At 27.3% G+C, this 21,091-nt stretch overlaps 3 protein-coding genes across 10 annotated transcripts in view; all 3 read left to right on the top strand.

Moving 5' to 3' along the window:
- Positions 1 to 2,045, top strand: part of LOC145192119 (mutS protein homolog 5-like) — a 16,011-nt gene extending 13,966 nt beyond the window's left edge. For 6 of the 7 annotated variants that reach the window (XM_090081369.1, XM_090081403.1, XM_090081387.1 and 3 more), the window contains 5 exons: positions 255 to 329; positions 588 to 725; positions 996 to 1,133; positions 1,243 to 1,313; positions 1,828 to 2,045. In XM_090081369.1, the coding sequence (XP_089937495.1) occupies positions 255 to 329; positions 588 to 725; positions 996 to 1,133; positions 1,243 to 1,313; positions 1,828 to 1,945 (540 nt within the window). In that variant the 3' untranslated portion in view covers positions 1,946 to 2,045. Of the gene's footprint in view, positions 1 to 254; positions 330 to 587; positions 726 to 995; positions 1,134 to 1,242; positions 1,314 to 1,827 lie in introns of those variants that run through there. The other variant, XR_016450620.1, reaches the window with a different exon arrangement.
- LOC145192116 (general transcription factor 3C polypeptide 3-like) lies at positions 2,039 to 13,602 on the top strand. 2 transcript variants are annotated; one of them, XM_090081355.1, is made up of 21 exons: positions 2,039 to 2,608; positions 2,718 to 2,912; positions 3,103 to 3,273; positions 3,419 to 3,495; positions 4,101 to 4,215; positions 4,947 to 5,056; positions 5,431 to 5,487; positions 5,681 to 5,768; positions 5,891 to 5,949; positions 7,572 to 7,916; positions 8,010 to 8,094; positions 8,203 to 8,264; positions 8,714 to 8,891; positions 9,045 to 9,118; positions 9,328 to 9,439; positions 9,556 to 9,611; positions 9,985 to 10,363; positions 10,446 to 10,570; positions 10,690 to 10,777; positions 12,785 to 12,867; positions 13,282 to 13,602. In XM_090081355.1, the coding sequence occupies exons 1-21, from the start codon at positions 2,287 to 2,289 to the stop codon at positions 13,396 to 13,398; spliced, it is 2,898 nt and encodes a 965-aa protein (XP_089937481.1). In that variant the 5' UTR covers positions 2,039 to 2,286; the 3' UTR covers positions 13,399 to 13,602. The 2 variants fall into 2 exon arrangements, 1 of the variants encoding a protein (XP_089937481.1); XR_016450613.1 differs by having other exon boundaries at positions 2,154 to 2,608; positions 7,991 to 8,094.
- On the top strand, positions 13,600 to 21,091 carry LOC145192123 (HAUS augmin-like complex subunit 3). The gene is made up of 14 exons (XM_090081420.1): positions 13,600 to 13,900; positions 14,298 to 14,412; positions 14,747 to 14,816; positions 14,939 to 15,042; positions 15,129 to 15,213; positions 16,095 to 16,152; positions 16,240 to 16,374; positions 16,561 to 16,744; positions 19,097 to 19,249; positions 19,394 to 19,490; positions 19,569 to 19,689; positions 19,949 to 20,012; positions 20,695 to 20,787; positions 20,894 to 21,091. Exons 1-14 carry the CDS (start codon positions 13,887 to 13,889, stop codon positions 21,038 to 21,040), a joined length of 1,440 nt encoding a protein of 479 aa, XP_089937546.1. The 5' UTR covers positions 13,600 to 13,886; the 3' UTR covers positions 21,041 to 21,091.

Below are 21,091 nucleotides of genomic sequence, written 5' to 3'. Positions count from 1 at the left end.
TTGATTTCTTTAATATTTGTTAATATTTCTTTAATATTTTTTGGAGAGAAAGTGGTAGTATTAGGATTCATTATCTTATTTCAGAAGTTTGTTATTAGGAAAACTGTTTAGTTCTGGAAAAATTTTCCTCCATCTTGTTTGATTTTATTTATTCCTGCAAAATGACTATCAAAAGAATAAAGTTGGTTAAGTCAGTTAAAATAAAAAATATTAAAATGAGACAATTTTAAAAAATCTTTTTATTTAAATTGCAGATTTCGGCAGCAGTTAATCGAGCCACAGAAAAATCATTGGTTATTATTGATGAATTTGGAAAGGGAACAGCATCTGTAAATGATATATTTCTTTCTTTTATTGATTTTAATGCTAAAAACATAAGTATAAATCACATAACTTACTTATACTTACTTCAATAAACCTGCAATTAAAATCTTATGAAATTTTGTTCAGGTGACCTAGCAAAAAAAGCACTGAATTTTTATTAATAGCAACGAGAATCTATTTATAAACACTGTTTTTTTGCTTAGTTTTTTATTAAAAAAATTAATTTTTGTAAAATAAAATGTTGAATTAATAATTTTTCATAGATTGATGGTCTGGCATTGCTTTGCTCAACATTACTATACTGGTTGCACAATGAAGAGATGTGCCCATCAGTGCTTGTTTCAACCCATTTTCATAGTATTAAACAACTACTACCTAACTCTCCTATTATAAAATACCAGGTGATCAAGAAGAAGATTGTATTTTTTGGCACAATTTATTTTAAATTTAAAGTTCTTAACTTAAAAGAAATTTGTAAAATTAATGGCTAAAACTATAAAATATTCAGTAATAAATGTTAAATGCTTACTTTTTTTTGTATTTATTTATAATAGTTGCTTTAGTAAATAAATGAAAAATATTAATTTCCTATTTAAAATAATAATTTTCTACTTTCTTCAAACTTTAAATGTTTTCTACTGCATTTCTTATAATTTCCTTTTTTTGTGTAGACCATGGAAATAATAGAAAATGATGGTGAGCTGGTATTTTTGTATCATTTAAAAGATGGTTATGCTAACTATAGTTATGCTTGCTACACTGCTCGTTCTGCATGTATACCAGAGGATATAATATGTCGTGCTTTAAAGGTAAGTTGTTTTTTTTGTAAAAGTGGAAGATGTTAAAGAATAACTGAAGGTGAGTTTTATTAGCTCAAGGTGAGTTTTATTAATTTTTTTTTTGTTTTTTGCTCTTTAGATAACAGAACAGAACCGAAATAACGAGCCTATCACTAAAGCAAGTCTCCAAAGCCCAGAACAAATTGAATGGTTATATAAATTACTTTTGAAACCATAAGTTGATATAAAAGTTTTATTTATTTTAAAGTTTCATTTATAAATTACCATTGCTATGAAATAATCTTTTCACTTTATGCTCAACATTCTAGTTAAGGTTCCTAATTTAAAGAAAGACAGTCTTTATATTTCGTTTTCAAACAAAAATTTAAAGAGTATTTTAAACTCTTGGTGAATTATTATATTAACATTAAGGCAAGTAAGGAAATTGAATGCCTTCATTGTAAAATATTTGGATTTATTAATGAATTTAAAAAAATATTTAAATACATAAATGTAATAATACATTAAGTAGATAAATCAGTGTTAAATAATATAATCAGAGTGAAGTTCTGAAAATGTACTAAAAATAATAATTATAGTATGATCTTTGTATTTTAGCTGTTGCTGAGAATTTTATCATAACAAGAGTATAGTAAAATATACCCTTGTTAGTCATGATAAAATATCATTTTGATAATTCTTTTTTTTTTTACTTATTTTAAAGGTTAAACAAGACTGCTCAAGCACTCCTTGATCTGGACATAGAAAATGCCGACATTCAACAATTTTTAAATGACATTTCTGAGTCAAATGTTTCTTTTACATCTGCTATAAGTCCTTGATTTTTAAATAAACAAATTTTAAGTTACTTAAACCAAATGTGCAGTTAAAATTTCTTTTTAAATGTATTCTTTTTTATTTTAATTATATCTTCACAACAAATGTTTTAAATTTAAGACTGCAATGTATTAGTACTTCTATTTCTAAGTTCATGAACAATGGCATGACTGGGATGGGGGGGGGGGAGGGAATTTATAATTTTGTATTTAATCTCCTTCAAGATGTTTATGGAGTTCAAATTTAAATGCAGAAATTGCTTTCAAAATTTGAGAATTTTTAACACGTTTGTTTAAAGAAAAATTGGAACTAAAAACTTTAGGGTTTTGAATACTTTTTGTGGAGCATGGAAAATGTACCAACACTATCTGAACCAGACCTTCTGCGTTACTTGAATGGAGAAATATCATTTGAAACGTGGTTGTGCAATCAAAATATTGACTACGCAGATTTGCAAGATAACAATCCATTGGTATCATCTTTGAAAGAAGCATCAGAAAGTCTAAATTTAAGTAGCAGGTTTCCTGATGATGAATCAGCGATGTTTTCTTCATGGGGGCCTATTTTTACAAGTGAGCATGAAAAAAAGCAAGAAATAAAGCAAAAAAAAAGAAGTCAAAAGAAAAAGGATGAAATAGAAGGAGAAAATATACTTGAGCTGAAAAACAGTAAAATTATTAAAATGAAACTTTCTATGTTGTTTTTTTATACATAATGTATGCAATAAACTTAATAAACCAATTATTTAAAACTTAAAAAAGTTTTTGTATTTGTTAGCAATTCCTCCAGCAGATTCCAAGAACTTTTTAACTACTCCATTAAGAGAAGTGTCATTTGCAAATGTACCCAATTACAATTTTGAAGAACAGGATTCTTTACAAGGAGTGGAAATCCAACCACTCATGATAAAACTACCTTCTGTTATCTCAACTTCCACTGCAAATAAAAAAATCAAATCAAAGAAACATAAAGGTTTATTTCACTCATTTCATTTCAGTTCATTTCATTTAATCAAAAAAGGTTTCTTGAAAAAGTGTTTCGTTTTTAATTAGGTCCTAATATTCCATCTCTTTTTTTAACTAAAAACTTTTTCTTCAAACTATGGAATGTGAATTATGTAGCAATGAAGTAGATTTGTTAGTAAAATCTTGCTTTGGTTTAGAACATGATATTTTTCAAGATTTACACAATTTCCAATTTCGCAAGCGTGCACATGGTGTTAGACAAAAGTTGAGCGAAATGGCTAGACTGCAGCTTGGTCAAGCTAATATGCTTGTCGCAAAAGGAGATTTCAAGAAAGCAGCTGAAATTTGTATAGAAGTTGTGAAAGAAGGTTCGTTTTTTATTAACTCAAAAAATTGTTTGATTTTTTTTTTTTTTAAATTTAAGATTAAATAACTCAAAAAAATAATCCTAAATTATTTCCTCTGGGCTTGTTGTTATTGATGAAATTTTTATCTTTCAAGTTTTTATCTTAGTACCATCAAGCGGTGAACCTTTTAAGACTTTATCCTTTATCTATGAGGAACAGGGAGACAAGGAGATGGCATTGCAGGTCCTTAAATTCATTGATTTCCTTTAGAAACCTGTCACAATTTTTTTTGTTCATTTCTATTTTTATATTTAGTTTATTTATATACTTAATTTCTTTAACTAATAATATATTTCCAGTGTTTATTGATTCCCTATATTTATTGTTCTTTATATATAAATAATTGTTATAATTAACTGTTTCCTATATTTAGTTATTCCTCATATTTATTACTTTCTAATCTTTATTGGTTTATGAGCTTGCATCAGTCTTTATATGATCTTGCATCAGCTGCATCACTGGATTCTCTCTAAATATTTCTTTATTCTCTCTATATATTTTTTCTCACATTTACTTTCCACATTTTTCTCTTTCTAATTTATATATTTATTTCCATTAGTGTACAATAGTTTTTTAAAATGATTCATTTAAAGAGTTGATGAATGCTATATGCTATACTTAAATTATTGTAAATTATATTATAATTTTTTGATATTATTTAGTTTTTAAATCATTCATTACTTTCTTTAATTTTTCAACAAAAGTTCAAGCTTGCATCATTATTGTAAGCATTGATAAATGAATGTTTTTTTATGTACATTTGATAACTGATTCTTATTGATTGTTAGTATGCATTGGTATCTGCATTTCTTGATTGTAAAGATGTGCAAGAGTGGAGAGACCTGGCACAAAGATGTATTGCTGAAGGAAGTGAAACGCAAGCTCTTGCATGTTATGATAGAGGTTTTAAGAATTTCTATTTTCTTGATGAGAAATTTTTTTTGGCAATTGGAATTTATTGTGTAGATTTCAAAATTGAAACAGGATGGGTGAGACTTTATCCATGTTGTATGATTACTTTCCTCCGTTAACTTGAAGATTTTTTATTTTTCAAATTAGCAATAATATTTTTTACAATGATTAGTTGCATAAAAATATTATTTTATTAAATTTTATGTAATAACAAAAATATTACATAAAAAAAAGTTATTAAAAATATTATTAAATTTGGTTTTATAAAAATAAATTATAAAACTAGAAATAAAAATTTCAAAAATAATATAACAAAGTAAAAAAAATAATAAAATAACAAATTAAAAAGAACAATTTAAATATTAAAAAACAAACAAACAAAAGAACAAATAATGAAAACAAAAATTTCTTTAGTTTCTTTAGTAAAAAAAAAAACTAAAAAAAACAACATTTAATTGTATTTTATAACACTCAAAACAAAATTATGATTAAAATCAATTCCATATAAAATATAAATTGACTTTAAAAAGTTCATTTTTTACTTTTTTGATGCTTCTTAGTTCCTGAAAAAATATCTGATACTTTAAACCTGCTGTCCATGAATCCAAAACTAATCGAAATTTATAACAAGAAGTTGAAAAAATGTTAAAGTTACTTTTGTGTATTTTCCTACTGTATTAACAAAATATACCTAGAATTATCTCATTGTTCATCATGTTTAGCTTGCAAAGTCCTTGCTACGGATGCATGTTTGCAATGGGACAGAGCAACCATGTACTTTGAAAAACAAGACTACCGAAAAACTCTTGACATTCTATTTACTATTATGAAGGTAAAGATAATACTCTTTATGATACTTATCTGATATTTAATATTTATTTGATATTTGATACTTAACTGATATGAGATATGTTTTGAACTGATATGAGATATGTTGGCAAGGTTTTGAACTCAATAGTAAATTAAGCTAATATAAACTGAATTTAGAAGGGTTAGAAGATTTATTTAGGTTACTGTTATAAACTGAATATAGTTAGAAGATTCAGTTTTCAATTGTTAATGTTTCTAGTTATTGAATATAAGAAACAGCTGCTCCAGGTTGCTCATTTATCAAACACATTTTCAATATTTTAGTTTTTGAAATTACAAGCATTCATTAAATTTGTAAAAATTGTATATTTATGAAACCTTCATTCATACTTGTAGTTAATAAATCCATCCTCTGTAGAAGATTACATGGTTATTGCAAAAGAAATCTCTAAAGTAAGTTTCTGTTGTTAAATGAGGATTTATTTAAATAAATTTTACTTAATGTTTACTAATTTAATATTTTACTTAACAGTTTTCTTAATATTTTACTTAATAATGATTTACTTAATATTTACTTAATTCTTTAATAAAGGATTGTTAAGTAAAACTCATTTTCATGTTAATTAAATTTTGTACTTTTATACAGCTGTATCATAAAATTGGGCTGATAGACAGATCAAGAGAAATGCTGGAAACTGCATATAAGTTGTGTACAAATATCAAGGACTATGAAGGTATTATGTTCATTTGCTTTTTCTTTCTACATTTAAAGCCATAAGAACGACAAATTAAAATTTTTTAAGTATTAATTTTTTTTTTTAAAATAAGAAAAATGCAATATTTCTTTAAATCTTAGGCATACATTTACTTTGTGAAATGTATATGGGAACAAATGAGTATATCAAAGTACTTAAGGTAAGTAAAGTTCTAAGAAAAATTTTAATCTGTATTAGTCTGTGTATAAATAATACTTGAAGACATAAATCAATATAAAAACTACAACAAACCAAAATTGGTGTAACATTAAATCAAGTTTTTGAGATTGGCAAATATTAGCCCTCTATACAAAAAAGATGATTACCTTGAGCCAAAAAACTGTACGCCTATCTCACTTTTGTTGTCTGTAAAGTTATAGAAATTTTCATTTAAAACAATATGTATGTATGTATGTATGTATGTATGTATGTATGTATGTATGTATGTATGTATGTATGTATGTATGTATGTATGTATGTAATGTATGTAATGCATGTAATGCATGTAATGCATGTAATGGAGTGTTTTTATGTATTTATGTTTATGTATTTATGTGTGGTTTTTTTTTGTGTAACTATTGGATAATCAATTAGTTGCAGCAAATCTAATCTAGGTACAAAAAATATCCCCAAGTGCGTTTTTACAAGCAATGCACCTCTTTTGCCTTGATTTAACAAGGTTGTTGCAATTTTTGGTTAGAACTCTTCTGTAAATGATATTTAGTTCTGGTTTTAAGCTGCTTAAGGAACTTATTTGGATCTTGACTAATTCTTTGTCCATCTTAGCTTAAATAGATTCAATTGAATTGAAATCTGGTGATTGAGCTGCATAGGGTATAAAATTTTGTTTTCTTCAATCAAATTTAAATTGTGTAAGTGTAGCCAGGAGCCATATCCTGTTAAAACCTTCTCTACTGACTAATAGGACACTAGATTTTACATAGACTCTATGTATTACACAGCTCAAATTAAGGGAGCCTTAAATACCAATGCTTCCACTTGGTATGATAAAACCTTTTTTTAACTTTTCAAATCCTGGATGATGTTGAATGCCATCTGTTTTTTTGACACAATTTTTGGAAGTTAAAAATCAGCTTATAATTTCTTATTGCTGATTCTGCAGCATCTTTTTATACAGACTATCTCCTGCTTATTGCTTCAGTGTTTTTTCTCAAAGTTTCAACAAAATAATCTTAAATATGACTAAACTAGTGATTAGCAGTTCTACATATGAAACTTCTATCAAAATTTAAGCAAAAAAATTTTTGAAACTAACTAATTTTTGAAACTAAAAATTTTTTGAAACTGATTAATAAAATATTTTTGAATAAATGAAATAGGTTTAGGAAGAAAATAGAATTGTTTTTAAATTTAAAACTTTTTGCACCTAATTTTTTTTTGTACTAATTTAAAATTTTGTAGACTTTTTTTGGCATTTTTTTGTTATATGCACCTAATAATATTGAATTTTTATAAAAATGTAATGAACTTGTGAACTTCTTTGTGACACAGGTTGTCAGCAAAAATTTTTACTGTCTTGCAAAAAAAAAAAGAAAAAAAAATTACATTTTTATCAAGTATGGTTACTTTTTTATTTAAAAAATAAAAGAGGTAACAAAATCTTAATGCTTCATTTTTTTTTTTTTTTTTTTTTTTGAAACCACTGTATTAATATTTTTAAACAAGTTTTATTAAATAAAAATTTTTACAAAAACAAAAGGTCATTTCAAGTACTTTACCTTTTCTGGTACTTTACCTAATTTGCTAGATTTTTTGTTTCAGCTTCTTGTGAAAACATGTGAAGTAAAACTTCCTGATGAAATATTCAAATCACAAGACAATTACCCCGAACAGAAGAGTGCACTAAACTTTCAGAAAATTGCTGCTCAAGTTTCTTCAAATCATTTTACTGACCTATCATCAAAAATAGTTGAAAAACTTGCAGTGACTTCTGCAGTGACCATTGAGGATCCAAACAGAACATTGGAAGATGGAGCTTCAAAGATAACAGTTTCTCAGAACCAACCTATTAATGGTGGTTATTACATCCCAGTTGACTTGCCACTTGACATTCGTGTTAAACTTGCTCAGTGTCTTATTTATTCAAATGAGCTTAACTATGTAGAGGTAAATAATTCTTTATTCTTTTTTGTCAATTAAAATTAAGTTGATTAATTAAAAAATTGTATTTTAGTCTGTAGAATATATTTATGTTTGTAGAATATAGTGGAGCCATTGCTTTCTGAGGATGTAAATGAGGTTGGGGATTTAATGTTAGATCTAGCTGAGGCATATTTCGAAACAGGTGATTTCAAATTAAAAAAAAACAACACCATATTAGTGTATATTTTTGTTTATTCTCGATTTTAAAAGCTTGATAAAGTTTATGCTTTTTTTTACTTTTTTATTATAGGAAATTACAATTTATCTTTAAAGTATTTACTAGAATTGGTTGAGTGTGCCAAGTTTAATCAAGTATATTAATACTTAATGTTTTTCAAAATAAAACTCAAACCATTTTGGTTGTTATACTTAATCTTCTATTTTCATTGATGTGCCCTGATTGTTTCTTTCTAGAAAGTGGAAACAATACCTATTTCATTCTGTACCCTTAATTTTCATCGTCTCGTTTTCCTAAACTAAAAATATTGTTTAAAAATTATGTGTATGAAAATTAATAAGTCTTTTCAAGTTAATTATTATAGGTAATAATATTATGCAATCTTATATAAACATAACGCAGAATAGCCTTGTAAATAGTCTACAAAAAAATCTTAAATCTACAATTGATCTTTCTCTTCACAAAGTTATCTACACTTTCTTAAGAGTATTTTCTTAAGAGTATTTATTTAAGAGTATTTATTTAAGAGTATTTTCTTAAGAGTATTTTCTTAAGAGTAGCTCACAGATTTTTTTTGTAATAGGCAGCTGTGTGGTTAAAAGTTGCAGAAAGTTTTGATTGTCTAAATGAAAAAGAAAAAAGCATTGAAGCCTACTACATGGTCCTATCACTTGCACCTCAACATGTATCTGTTCGTATGACACTTGCTACCCTGCTCAGAGGTGTTGGAAGAGCTGATGAGGCCATGACAGTTATTTCTGGTATAAAAATAACTTCATCACAATTTTTTTCTTTTTATTAATAAACTCTATGTTTTTGATGTCTGTTTTGACCAATTTAAGGTTAATCAAGACAATTTATAGGATTTAGATTTTGATGTAAGTGGTTTCACTTGCTACATTATTTTAACATAGAGTATGACCAAACCTTCAATGACAAAGAAACAGAAAATCCATCTGTTAGTGAACTGAATAAACTAAAAGTGGAAGTATGTTTTCTTCTTTCTGCTACTTTTTATATTTGTTTTGCACAACGGTGAACTTTACATTTTAGTCATAAAAACTAATGCTTCAGAAATTTATTATTTCTTGATTGGTCCAATTAATGCTTGTTTATATTTTTGTAACAAATAATTATTTTATTAATTTATACAGGATTATTTGGTTATTTCTTTTTTTAAATCTTCTTTTTATAAAGGAATGTGAGCTACTTTATAAGAAATGTATGAATTTGTATGCTGAGGGAAATATTCAAGAGTTTCTGTGTGATGGTTACATACTGATTCATAATTACCTTTTGTGGAGCTTTGGTATTTTTTACTTTCTACTTTTGCATGTTTTGAAAAGGTTTAATGATGAATCAAAAATGTATAAAAAAGCTGCATTTACAGCTGAAAATAAAAGGATTTTTTTTTATTATTTTAAGGTTACCAAAAACAAATGCTAATAGGTAGAGCTCAAATGTGGCAGTTTCTTCTACAGGTTGGATTTTTTTTGTACATTCTTCCTGAACCATGCAATTCACCTTTTTACTATATTTAATAAGAATTAGTTAAAATTTTTAAAATATTCAACCTCATTTCTTTGATATATTTCTTTTATTTCATATATTCTATATTTCTTTTATTTCTTTGATATAAAACTTAAAATTCTTAAAATTTCATTAGTAACATAAAAATATTTACAGCTTTCTGGTTTGTATTAAAATTATTTCTGGTTATAAATATATTTATGGTTGACAAATATGTTTTTGGTTTATAAAAAAGTTTTTTTTATAAAATTATTAATGCATAAAGGTTAATGGAATCAGTATTTAAAATTAGTGAAATAAATTGTAAATAATTTTTTTATATAGATACTAAATGTTGCCATGGATCTGAAAGAGTATCAGAAAGCTTTCAAACTTGTTTCTAAAGCCATGTTATTCAAACCCTACCAAGAGAGTCGAAAATATCGACTAGAGCTTGATTACTTACAAACGACTATGTTTTTTGTAGCAGGCGAGTATTCCAAAGCATTTGATTCTTTCCGTGTTCTGATTACGCATGAAACTGATGATGTCATTGATAAAAATACTATTTGGAATTTGTTTGCATTGATAACCAATAAAATGATGGATAAAAGACATCATCGTTATGTTCTTCGGCTGCTGTTCAGAAAACCAACACTTGTGCCTTTAATTATTATGAATGGAAATAATTCATTTGTTTCTGGAACATATAAGTATGCTATAGGTAAATTTTTTTTGGCTATTTTGAAAATTGTTTGTTTTTTTTTGTTTATTCAAATTGTAATGTGTACCTTTTTATTGGTTAGGTGAATATTCACGATGTTTTCGTGAATGGCCCACAAACCCATTGAATAGTTTACTTTTGGCTGTATCTTATCTCCACCTTTCATGCCAAAAGTTCCACAAGACAAGACACACTAGTATAATTCAGGTGAACAATATGTTTGGATCTTAAACATCTGAAAACCTTTTTTTAGATATTTAAAGATTTTGTCTCTGATAATTCTTAATCTTTTAACTTTAAAAACAAATTACTTTATTAACTTTTAGGGTTTGGTATTTATGTTTCAATACATGAGTTTAAGAAAAGAAAATCAGGAATCTCTCTATAATATGGGAAGAGCTTTTCATCAAATTGGTTTGTTTCTTTGTGTTTTTTTCTAATCATTGTAAATGAAACATTAAAGTTGACTTTGAGGATGGTGAAAAAAAAAAACAAAACAAAAAGAAAAACCAAAGAATGGTTCATTTAACAAAATAAAGTGAAATGATAACTATTGTTATGCATACTGATACAGCTTATGATATTATTACAGCCTGACAGCGCTGTAGCATACTTTCAATTAGAGATCTAATCATTTCTTGAGGGATGTCTTCCCACATGCAGATAAGGCTTTGTTGCAGCCCGTCTAGGCTGTTAGGTGGTGGATGTTGGCTTCTAACATGGTGCTCTATTGGGTTCATATCTGGACTGCAAGCTGGCCACTCCAAAATATGAATATTAACATTATTTAAGTATTCAGTAACAATATGTGTTATGTGTGGTCTAAAAGGTTGTAAAATGTTTATCATGTATCATTGAGAAGTCAGGCGTCCACCATCAACAATGAAAAGCTCTGTGTGAGCTGTTAAATATGTTCCGCCCCCATATTATCACTGAGCTGCCTCCCTATAAAGTGGTTTCTCAAATGTTTCAAGCAAAATATCTTTCATTTGGTCTTCTGTACACTTGCAAGAAGACCTAAGAAAACGCATTTGCCAATTTAGAAATTTGCATCTGGAAAAGCCAAAAATCTTCACAGTAAAACACTTTCTAGATGAACGAGCATCGAAAGCGACCATATATCGTGCTCTAGAATGTGTAGACAATAATTTAGGCTATCAACGAAAAATAGGAAGCGGTCCAAAGGCAAAAAAAATGGACAAAAAGCACATAGACCAATTGAAAAAGGCATTTGATCATCATCACAGTGTTTCACAAGGTCAAGTAGCTCGAAGATTTGATTGTGACCAATCGTATATATCTGAAATTCTTAAAAACAAGACAAATATTAGATATTACAAGAAGAAAAAGATTCCACATCGAAGCGAAAGCCAACTAGCTCGAATCAAACCTTTGTGTCGTCATATATATTGCAATTTTAGGAATTTTGATTTTGTCTTGGATGACGAATCGTATTTCACATATGCGAATACAACGTTGGCTGGCAACGATGGCTTCTATTCTAGCAGCATGTCATCTACAACTAGCGATGTCATATTCAAAAGAATAAAGAAGTACGAGCAAAAGGTGCTAGTCTCTTTGATTAAATCGCCCAAAGGGACTTCAAAACCAATGTTTTTTGGAAGTGGCCAGGCAATCAACAAACAAGCATACATTGGATGTCTCCGCAAGTGGTTAATACCCTTCATTGATAAACATAATAAAAATGAAGTGTACTTGTTCTAGCCAGATTTAGCTAGCTCGCACTATGCAAAGGAAGTGGTTTCTTTTCTCGAAGCCAATAACATCAAATACCTACCAAAGGTAAAAAATCCACCCAATGTACCAGAAGCTTGACCAATTGAGGACTTTTGGGGTCAGTTGAAACACTTAGTCTACGAGAATAATTGGCAAGCAACAAGCATTCCTCAACTCAAATGACGTATCATGAATTGTCTTAACAAAATGGATCCAGAAGTGGCAAAACATTATGCCTCAATGACTTCAGTTCGTCTAAGTTGAATTGCTTTTAATGATGTTATTGAAAACCAATAAATTTTTTTTTTTTAATATCATGTAATTGTTTATAAATTTTTTAAAATTAAATTTGATAGCTATGTAACTATGGCTATAATAACAATTTTAAAGTTGTCTCATTTTTTAGTCATCAGGTGTTAAATGAAATATATATCATATTTATTTGAGTTGCGATACTGCATTTTAAATTTTGTAAACAATATATACATAAACATACATTTTGTTTGTATTTGAGTTGCAAATCTGCATTGCATGCTTTTTAAAAACATTTTTACAGCATAACTGGTCCTTAAGTTTTTTTTTTCTATTTCTTTACTAATTTCTCTTCAATTTTTATTTTTTCTGTTACCAGACTTTCATTTTTTTTATATGTAGAAAAACACTGATGTATTTTTATGATTTCAGGACTTGTACATTTTGCATCATTTTATTACAATAAAGCATTAGAATTTCCACTGCACAATGAAAAAGACGGAGACAAAGCTGAGGTTTGCATTATTCAATTTGCATATTTTTGTTAAGGAATTGCTGGATGCTCCTTAAATTTTTTTTAAGATAGAAAACTTTGAGTTTTTGCTTTTACATTTATGTTGTTGTTACTTCTTTCTTTTAATTGTAACTAAAAAAAAGTTCAATAGTAACATGTACCATTCATTTGATGTAATTACATCTACATAATGATGTAATTACATTACATCATTATGTAACATTACATCTACTATTATGTGCTGTTTTCCCAACAAATTAATTACATGCTTTAATGTGTTCAATATGTTAGTTAATATTAATATGTTTTACTTACAAATGAAATAACAACAACACATAAGAGTAAACCTTAAATTAAAATATTTGCTTTTTATTTGTATTTAAAAAGTACTGAAGATCAATATTTTCTATTTTAGTACCATCCATTCATAGATTTGCATAGAGAAGCAGCCTGTAATTTGGCTATGATCTATAAAGCCAGTGGTAACATAGAGCTTGCAAAAAAAACATTGTATAAGTATTGCTGGGTGTAAAATAGAGTTTTTATTCTTTACTTTGTGATATTTTTATCTTTTTTATACAGTAAAAATTATATAAAGACATAATTTATTTCTATTTGAATATTTACTTGTTTTATCTACTTATTAAAAAGTGTTTATGTCACATAATGTCATGGAATAAAGCTGTATTTATGAGAACATTTTGCATGTCTATGAATAAACTATTTTGTACATTTATTTGTGCTGCTTAATTTTTTGCATTTTTTTTTAAGCAATATTTTCATTTTTATTTTTTTGCCCAAAAGAAAAAGTATTGTTGTCAAAGTAGTATTTTTGACAACAATATTTTTGTTTGTATTTTACATGTAAGTTTTTTTCATTAGTATGGTAAGCAGTATCAAAAATTTTAACCTTGTTCAAAAAGAAAATAGAATAGCTTTCTTATAAAATATTATTTTGCTTTACATAAACAATATGAAGAGTTTTTTATCAAAAACTGTGATGCAATTTTGAATCTTAAAATGGATCCCTTAAGGTAAATTTTTTTTTCACTTGGTATTAAGTTTGTCTTGATGCTTATCTTCTCTTTACAATAAAGATAGCTTTACAATAAAGATAGTTCAATTTAAATATTGGTTAGTTGAGACTTTATTGTTCTCCATTAGTACAATTTTTTTTGGCTACTTTAATTTTATAATTGTTAGCATCTTGCTTCTTGCTCTTTAAAATCATTTTAATCAAAACTGTTTTTAAAAGAAAATTTTTTTGAATTTAAAAAAGGTATATGATTTTTTTACTCAAAATATATCTCATCTCTTGAATCTCAAAAAAAAAGAGGAAGCTCTTAGCAGTTTTTTTATTTTCAGTATTTTATATTTCACGTAGGGACATGTAAATAATTTGAAAAATTTTTTCTTTTTTTTCTTTTCCAGTTCATTGCATGAAGAGTTAAAAAAAAAGTTGAGTAACTACAAGCAGCTTCACCAAACCCAAAATGAAGAATTCGAGCAATATCTTTCAGCACAGACCAAACAAGCTAATGATATGGTAAGTAAGAAGAAAATTATGCAAAATGAAGCTTTTCTTACTGCTCTATACTTATTATTGGAATTGGGCTGAAATTTTTTTATATTGTTTATATGATAAAACAAATATATTAAGTTATAAAAAATATGTGTAAATTTAAAATCCTTTTAAAGTATGAGACTGTTCTATAAAAATGACACTTTTAGTTTAACTTTTGAAAAGTAAAATGTAAACATAAAAAAAGATATCAATAAAAAGTACTGAGGAAGTAAGTAATGTTAGTAAGTAATTAGTAGCCATGTGACTTTTGAATATTTTTATAAAAGTGTGTAAAAACATAATTGTTTTTCTTCAGACTGCGAAAAGTTTTTCAGCCTTCGTTGAAACTTCTAAAGAGATTATTTCCTTGTACGACACAGATAAAGGTGCTAAGAATTAGCTGTAATTATTGATTTTCCATGATAAATGATGATGTATATTATAATATTTTAATTATTAAATTTTATTAACTCATTAAAAAACCTTTTTTTTTAAAAATAAATTTTAGATTCTCCTCAATTTTTTTTCCAATACCCCCTGGATAAAATTTTGGCAGAGGAAGAAAAGTTCATTTCCGCTCTTGCAGATTATACTAAAAAACAATTCTTTCAGGTAGTCTATTTTTTTAGTTTTGTTGTAGTATTTTTAGTGTTACAGTACTTGTGTTGTTTTAAATTTTTCTTTAAAATTGTTTTAAGGGTATTAGTGATATTGCTGAAACTCAAGATGCCTCCCAATACGGATTATTAGATCTCAGTAATCCAGACACTCAAATTTTAAAAGGTTTTTTTTTGTTTTAGTGTTTTTTTTTTTTTTATTCTGATAAAAAAAGTCTTTCATAGTAAATTTCTGCAGAAATCACAAGGATGCTGTCTCATGGGATTAGCCGTAATTTAAATCTGGAAAACCTCTTTAGATATACCAATGATAATCGTGTTGTTTATATTTAGAGAAGTCATCAACATTTTCACATTAGAGTAGATAGTTTATATGTCAGGGTCCATTCATGAAGTTGAAAAGTAAAGTTCAAGTAGCTTTTCTGCTTGGCAGCTTCACTAAGTTACTGTCTCTTGCTCCTCAGAAATCTGTAGTATTTTTGTGCTTTTTATCTCAAATCCTCAGAGTTCTACAGTATTATTGTGCTGACAGTTCTCCTATGAACAGTATTCTTAAAAAAATCAGTTTTAGCTTTTTCTATGTCTTTAAAAAGCTTGTAAACATTAGTTCAGTTAAAATCATTTTTAACAATTACAAGCCTTTTATAAATTTGTTTTCACCAGAATTCCACAAACTTTTTATACTTAAACTTTTTTTATAGATTTTTATTTGTTTTACTTAAAGAGATCAAGTTTAATGGAACTTTATTTGAATTGTGTGTCTCAGACTCATGTGTAATAAGAATATTGCAACAGTGCCCAGTTCATGTCCAGTTTGTGCAAATAATATTGCAATACTACCCAGTTCGTGTCCAGTTTGTGCAAAACCTTGACAATGATTATTAAAAGAGTGTTTCTTAACTCCTGTTTAATATACTACAGGCTTTAAATTAAAGTCTACTAATAAAAATTATTTCAAAATAAATTAAGTTTTTTATGATGATAAAAAACTGAAATATACAAAAATATACAAAAATATAGAGTACTTACATTTTATTTCATTTCAAGGAGAGAGTCAAGCCATAAAAATGCAACATCGTAATGAGTTGCTTCGACTGAAGTCACAGTAAGTTTTAAATTACTGGTGGTTGTTTCTTCTTTTTTTTTTAATCAGGTTTTTTTTTTAAATTTTTTATCCATTTAAATTGATAAGGTATGTGCAAAGCCAGACAAAACGCCTCCAATCTGAGGTTAAATTGCATGGTGTCAAAAAAGCCTTAGAAACTGCTGAAGAACAATTGAAGATGTTAACTTCAGATTCATTCAATATTGATGAAATTGATTTTGAGTGAGTAGTAAATTTTTGGTATTTTAAACATGTATATTGGTGTGTATATCATTGTCATTATGGCATGTAAGTCATGATGTATACTGTTTTACTGCTGTAGTAATAAAATATTCCTTTAAGTATTATGAAAGTGTTTTATTGTTAAATCATGTTTTGTTTACCTCTTTTCTTTTTCTTTACTTCAAGCAAAGAAATAGAAAGCTTAACTGCAGAATTGAAATCAAAGAAAGCATCTTGTGATAGCTTATTTAACAATGAAATTAAAACTGTACTATGCGAACTTGAACGGCTTTACTCTACTAAGATTATAGATGGGAACTGTGATCTCAAGATAGCCAGACAAAAGTATTTCTTAGAAAAGTTAGATGAGGTTTTTATTATTTTTCAATTTTTAATTTATTAGCTCTAAAAATATGTCTAATTTAATTTTCCATTCTATATCATGCATGTGTATATTAGGGTTATAATATTTTTATAACTTTATATGGCCACAGCTTTTAAGATTAGTTTTAATATAAAAGCATTAAAGTAGACATTATTTATTTCCAAAAATCTCCCCCCAAGAAACAGAAAAACTATTTTTGAAAATTTACGGTTTTGTGTAAATGAATGAATTTATACTTATGAGTAAATTGAAATATATAACACAAATTCTGTGGTAATTGAATTGAATAATGCAATAAAATCACTTGTTTGATAAAATAAAATTCAAATTGGTTTTCTCAGAATTTTTACACTTTTACATATTATTTTTACATTTCTTGCTTAATTATAATTGCTCGTTGGTCACAAATGTTACTTCTTTGTGTTTGAATTTTTGTATTTTCTGACAAATTTTTGTTTAAATTACTTCACAAATATAAAGAATTTTGATTTAATTTTTGAGTAAGTAAAGTATGTAGCTATACAAATATAAATAACAAGTTATTTATTAATGTAACCTCCTTTAGCTTTCACCACTTGCCTTAATATCTCAGAATCCTGATTACATGAAGCAAGGGTGGTTTTTGGTGAAATTTCATGTTATACTTTGGTGAGAGAATCAACATGCAATGCTTTCCAAATTACTTCAATAGCAAAATCCATTGTATTTAAATCTGGTGGAGAGGGATAAATCCCTTCCCCAGAACCTGCCATCACCCACATCAAAATCCCTTTCACCAATCTTGAACAACATTTAGGGCATTAGCTGTCACTTTGTCTTGTCAAAACTGATGCCAGTCTCTTTACTTGTTCTTATTGATCTGTCTCTTTATTTGTTCTTATTGATCCAAGCAGTCCATTGCTCCTTTAACAATTTCAAGTAAACATGTTGATTTGTTTCTTCCATAAAGATAAGGGTTATTTTTTTTACCTATTAAGGTTACACATGTTTAACCAATTGCAGGTGCTTTTTTTTGGTGCTGATAATCTATTTACTCATTGGGATGTCTTCTTTGCACTGTGCTTAAATTTGGTCATTCTAATTATTGTAAATTGATTGCACTGTAAATAATTTCCCATCTGTCCATCAATAATTTCTCATCTGTCCTCAACTTTGTCCAAAAGAAGCTTTACTCTACTTAATCAAGCTTTAGAAATTTCCTTAAATAGTTCATATTTTTCTGAGAATAGCACAAAAGCAAGCATTAATTGCATTAGGTAATGTTCTAAAGGTAATTAAGGGAAATGTAGCATGTTCTTGATTGGTAGCCATTTTCCAATTTGTATAGAAACTGGATATCATTGCACCATTTTGTATTTTTACCTTTTATTACTTTTTTAAAAATCATTTCTTAAATTTGCTTAATTTCTACTGACCTCTTGCACAAAATCATATGATATATTTAGAAATGTTATCTTTCCACCAAGAATTTGCTCCATTAAATGCTTTAAAATTAAGAGTAGAATTTAAATCGTTGTTAGAAAAAATTAACTTTTCTCACAATTTTTTCAGTTTATTAGCCACCACTATAAATCTGCCATTTCCAAATTTTTCATTTTGAGAAAGATGTTGAAACTTTTCAATAATTTTCATTTCTTTGGGTATTTTAGTTGAACCATCAAGTGAATCATTTCTTTGGGTTTGGTTTTAGTTGAACCATCAAGTGAATCATTGACTGTTACCCTACTTTTGTATGCTGTGAAGTTTTTTTTCAAGTACTAGAGTTTTCTACATCTTCCCTGCTCTTCATAAATGAGATTTTCTAGAAAGGATAATAACCTTATTGGTAAATAGTAGATATGTAATCTTGAATTTTATTACACAGTATACAAAATAGCTTATATTAGTACAGTTATTGATTGGGAGAAACGTATATTCTGATGAAATATCTAGTATGTCAGTGCCAACAGTGTGAAAATATATTGAATTTGTATGAACTTTTAGGAGCTAAAATAACAGAGTAATTGATAATTTAATGTAAATAAAACAAGTCATAATGAAACTAAGTCTTTCATTTAATCTATAAACCTTTTACTTTGAGTATAAAAATCAAGTTTTATATCTTTCTTTTTAAATTTCAATCAATCCGCTGGGTATTTGTCAGGGCAAATCAAGAGTGCTATATCACATATTTTCACTAATTCTCATCATGTAGGGCTGAGAGCAAGCTTTTAAAAAAATTTTAAAATGTTATAACTTTAGTGTATACATCTATATGTACACATCTATATGTATACATCTATATGTACACATCTATATGTATACATCTATATGTACATATATGTTCTTTTTTTTTAGGTAATTGACCAATTAACGCTGCAGAGTTCTCGCCAACATTCTCTTTGCTTGATGTATAAAGCAGAGTTTGAAGAACACCGAAATACTTATTATCTTCTTGCTTCTGCAAAAACTTTACTTGTTAACGAAATCAAATCAATGGAATCTCGAATTGTATCTTTTTTACTTAAGTTGATCTCCCAAATGATAATAATCTCCATCATAAAATTAATAAGTGCGACCACGAAATTAAAATGGCAGTTAACTTATAAAAGATCTTGCAATTTTAAGTTCTTTAACTCTTTTTTTTTTTAACAGAAACTGTTAAATGAACCGTATCTTAATGACCCCTTGAATAACAATGAAACAATTTTATCTGATGATAAATTCGTCAACAGACTCTATGATGCTATTGGTGAGAGTTTCTTCTGAAGTAATATATTAATGATGCCTATTGTTAAAAAACTGCCATCACCAATGAATGTGTTTTTAGTACCTCCCAGTGACAAAGCTGCTTTATACAAAACATATCAAGAAATAGCTGACCATGCAAAACAAGCGTGTCTGCCTAAGGAAGAAAGTTATGATGACTTAGATTCACAATTACAGCATTTGTAAGTATTGCATCCAAAATTCGATTTTCAGTGAGTCATTTAATTATTAAGATAGTTATGTAAAACGCATACTGTCTAAGTGCTAAATATATTCGAACAAAGGAACCTGGGCACTGAGTTTCTATGATGGTACTTTAAATGTTATCTTGAAAGTTTTTGACAACTGAAGATGTTTGTTTAATTTAACAATAAAATATCTCGTAAATTTGTAAAAATTTCTCGTAAATTTGTAAAAATTTTCTACTTATTTAATTCATAGAAAAGAAACCTTAAAGAAGCTTGAGGATTTTTTAGCTAACAATCACCTGAAGGAAGAGGAGCAGGTAAAGATTAACCTTTTTTTTTTTTTTTTATTTCTACAGATTCATTTTATAAATATATATAAACATTTACATATATGCTGTGAAGTAGTTTAATAATTTCTGCAGATCCATTTTATAAGTATACAAATATTTGCATATATGCTGTGAGGTAGTTTAAAAATTTCTGCAGATCTATTTTATAAATATTTACATATATGCTGTGAGTTAGTTTATTATAAAAAAGATAGGATTAGTATCAGGTCAATTGTTTGTAAATAAATACTATAAATTTAGAATAAACAAAATTTACTAAAAGGATAAAAGAGAACCATAGAGAGAAAGAGTTCAGGGTGAAAAGGGTTTTAAAATGAGTTTTATAGGAGAGACGTCTGAGAAAAGGTTGAGTAGAACTGAAGGTAGCTCTACCCGTAGGAAAGAAGCAAAGCTAAAGTTTGTTCTACTCAAGAAAAAGGTAGTAAACAGTGGAAAGGTTTTTTGATGTTTAGGATTTTATTGTTTTTCATAATCCTAAAACGCTAATGTGTTAGAAAAACTTGTAAGTTAAAACAGAAATAATATTGTTCAATGTACATGGGGAAAACATTTTAGAATACTAAATATTGTAGGAAATCAGAAAGTGATTTTTTACATTTCTCTTTACTCACTACACCCTAATATATACAGCAATTATTCTCTTTATTAGATATCGACTTTAATGAACAATATAGAAGAAGATCTTTCGCGATCAGAACTAAAAGTTAACGAAATAATTAAAGACATTGTTTATAAAAGAAAGGTGCTTCCATGTTGTTGTTTGTTACTCTTTTTCTCATACTTACTTGTGTACTTGTTTTGTTTTTCGTTACCGGTTGGTTTAAGTTTTTTATTTATATTTTTGATAGATTCTTTCTATGGATTCCTTTAAAAGTATGGAAAGAGCCTTGTTCCCATACTTCTTTAACAATCCCACTTTGTTAAAACGCTGTTTGAAGGAAGTTGAATCACAACACGTTTCTACTGTCGACTTATCTGAAAACTTTTTGAAATAGTTTGTAAGATAATTTTTTTTTCTATTCCAAATTAAATTATGGTTAAACCGG

Source organism: Hydra viridissima, unplaced genomic scaffold, assembly GCF_058129835.1.
Source record: "Hydra viridissima isolate aposymbiotic clone 2 unplaced genomic scaffold, HvirCarnegie_v1 scaffold_1, whole genome shotgun sequence".
Classification (NCBI taxonomy): Eukaryota; Metazoa; Cnidaria; class Hydrozoa; order Anthoathecata; family Hydridae; genus Hydra; species Hydra viridissima.
This window is presented reverse-complemented; position numbering and strand designations above follow the sequence as displayed.

Bases quoted from the DNA above. Each gene is read 5' to 3' on its own strand.
- LOC145192116 (XM_090081355.1), top strand. From the start codon at position 2,287: ATGGAAAATGTACCAACACTATCTGAACCAGACCTTCTGCGTTACTTG. The intron at 5,488-5,680 runs GTAAGTTTCTGT...ACTTTTATACAG, and splicing joins TTGCAAAAGAAATCTCTAAA to CTGTATCATAAAATTGGGCT. The intron at 8,095-8,202 runs GTGATTTCAAAT...TTTTTATTATAG, and splicing joins TGAGGCATATTTCGAAACAG to GAAATTACAATTTATCTTTA.
- LOC145192123 (XM_090081420.1), top strand. The intron at 15,214-16,094 runs GTTTTTTTTTGT...TTTCATTTCAAG, and splicing joins AGACACTCAAATTTTAAAAG to GAGAGAGTCAAGCCATAAAA. The intron at 16,745-19,096 runs GTTTTTATTATT...CTTTTTTTTTAG, and splicing joins TCTTAGAAAAGTTAGATGAG to GTAATTGACCAATTAACGCT.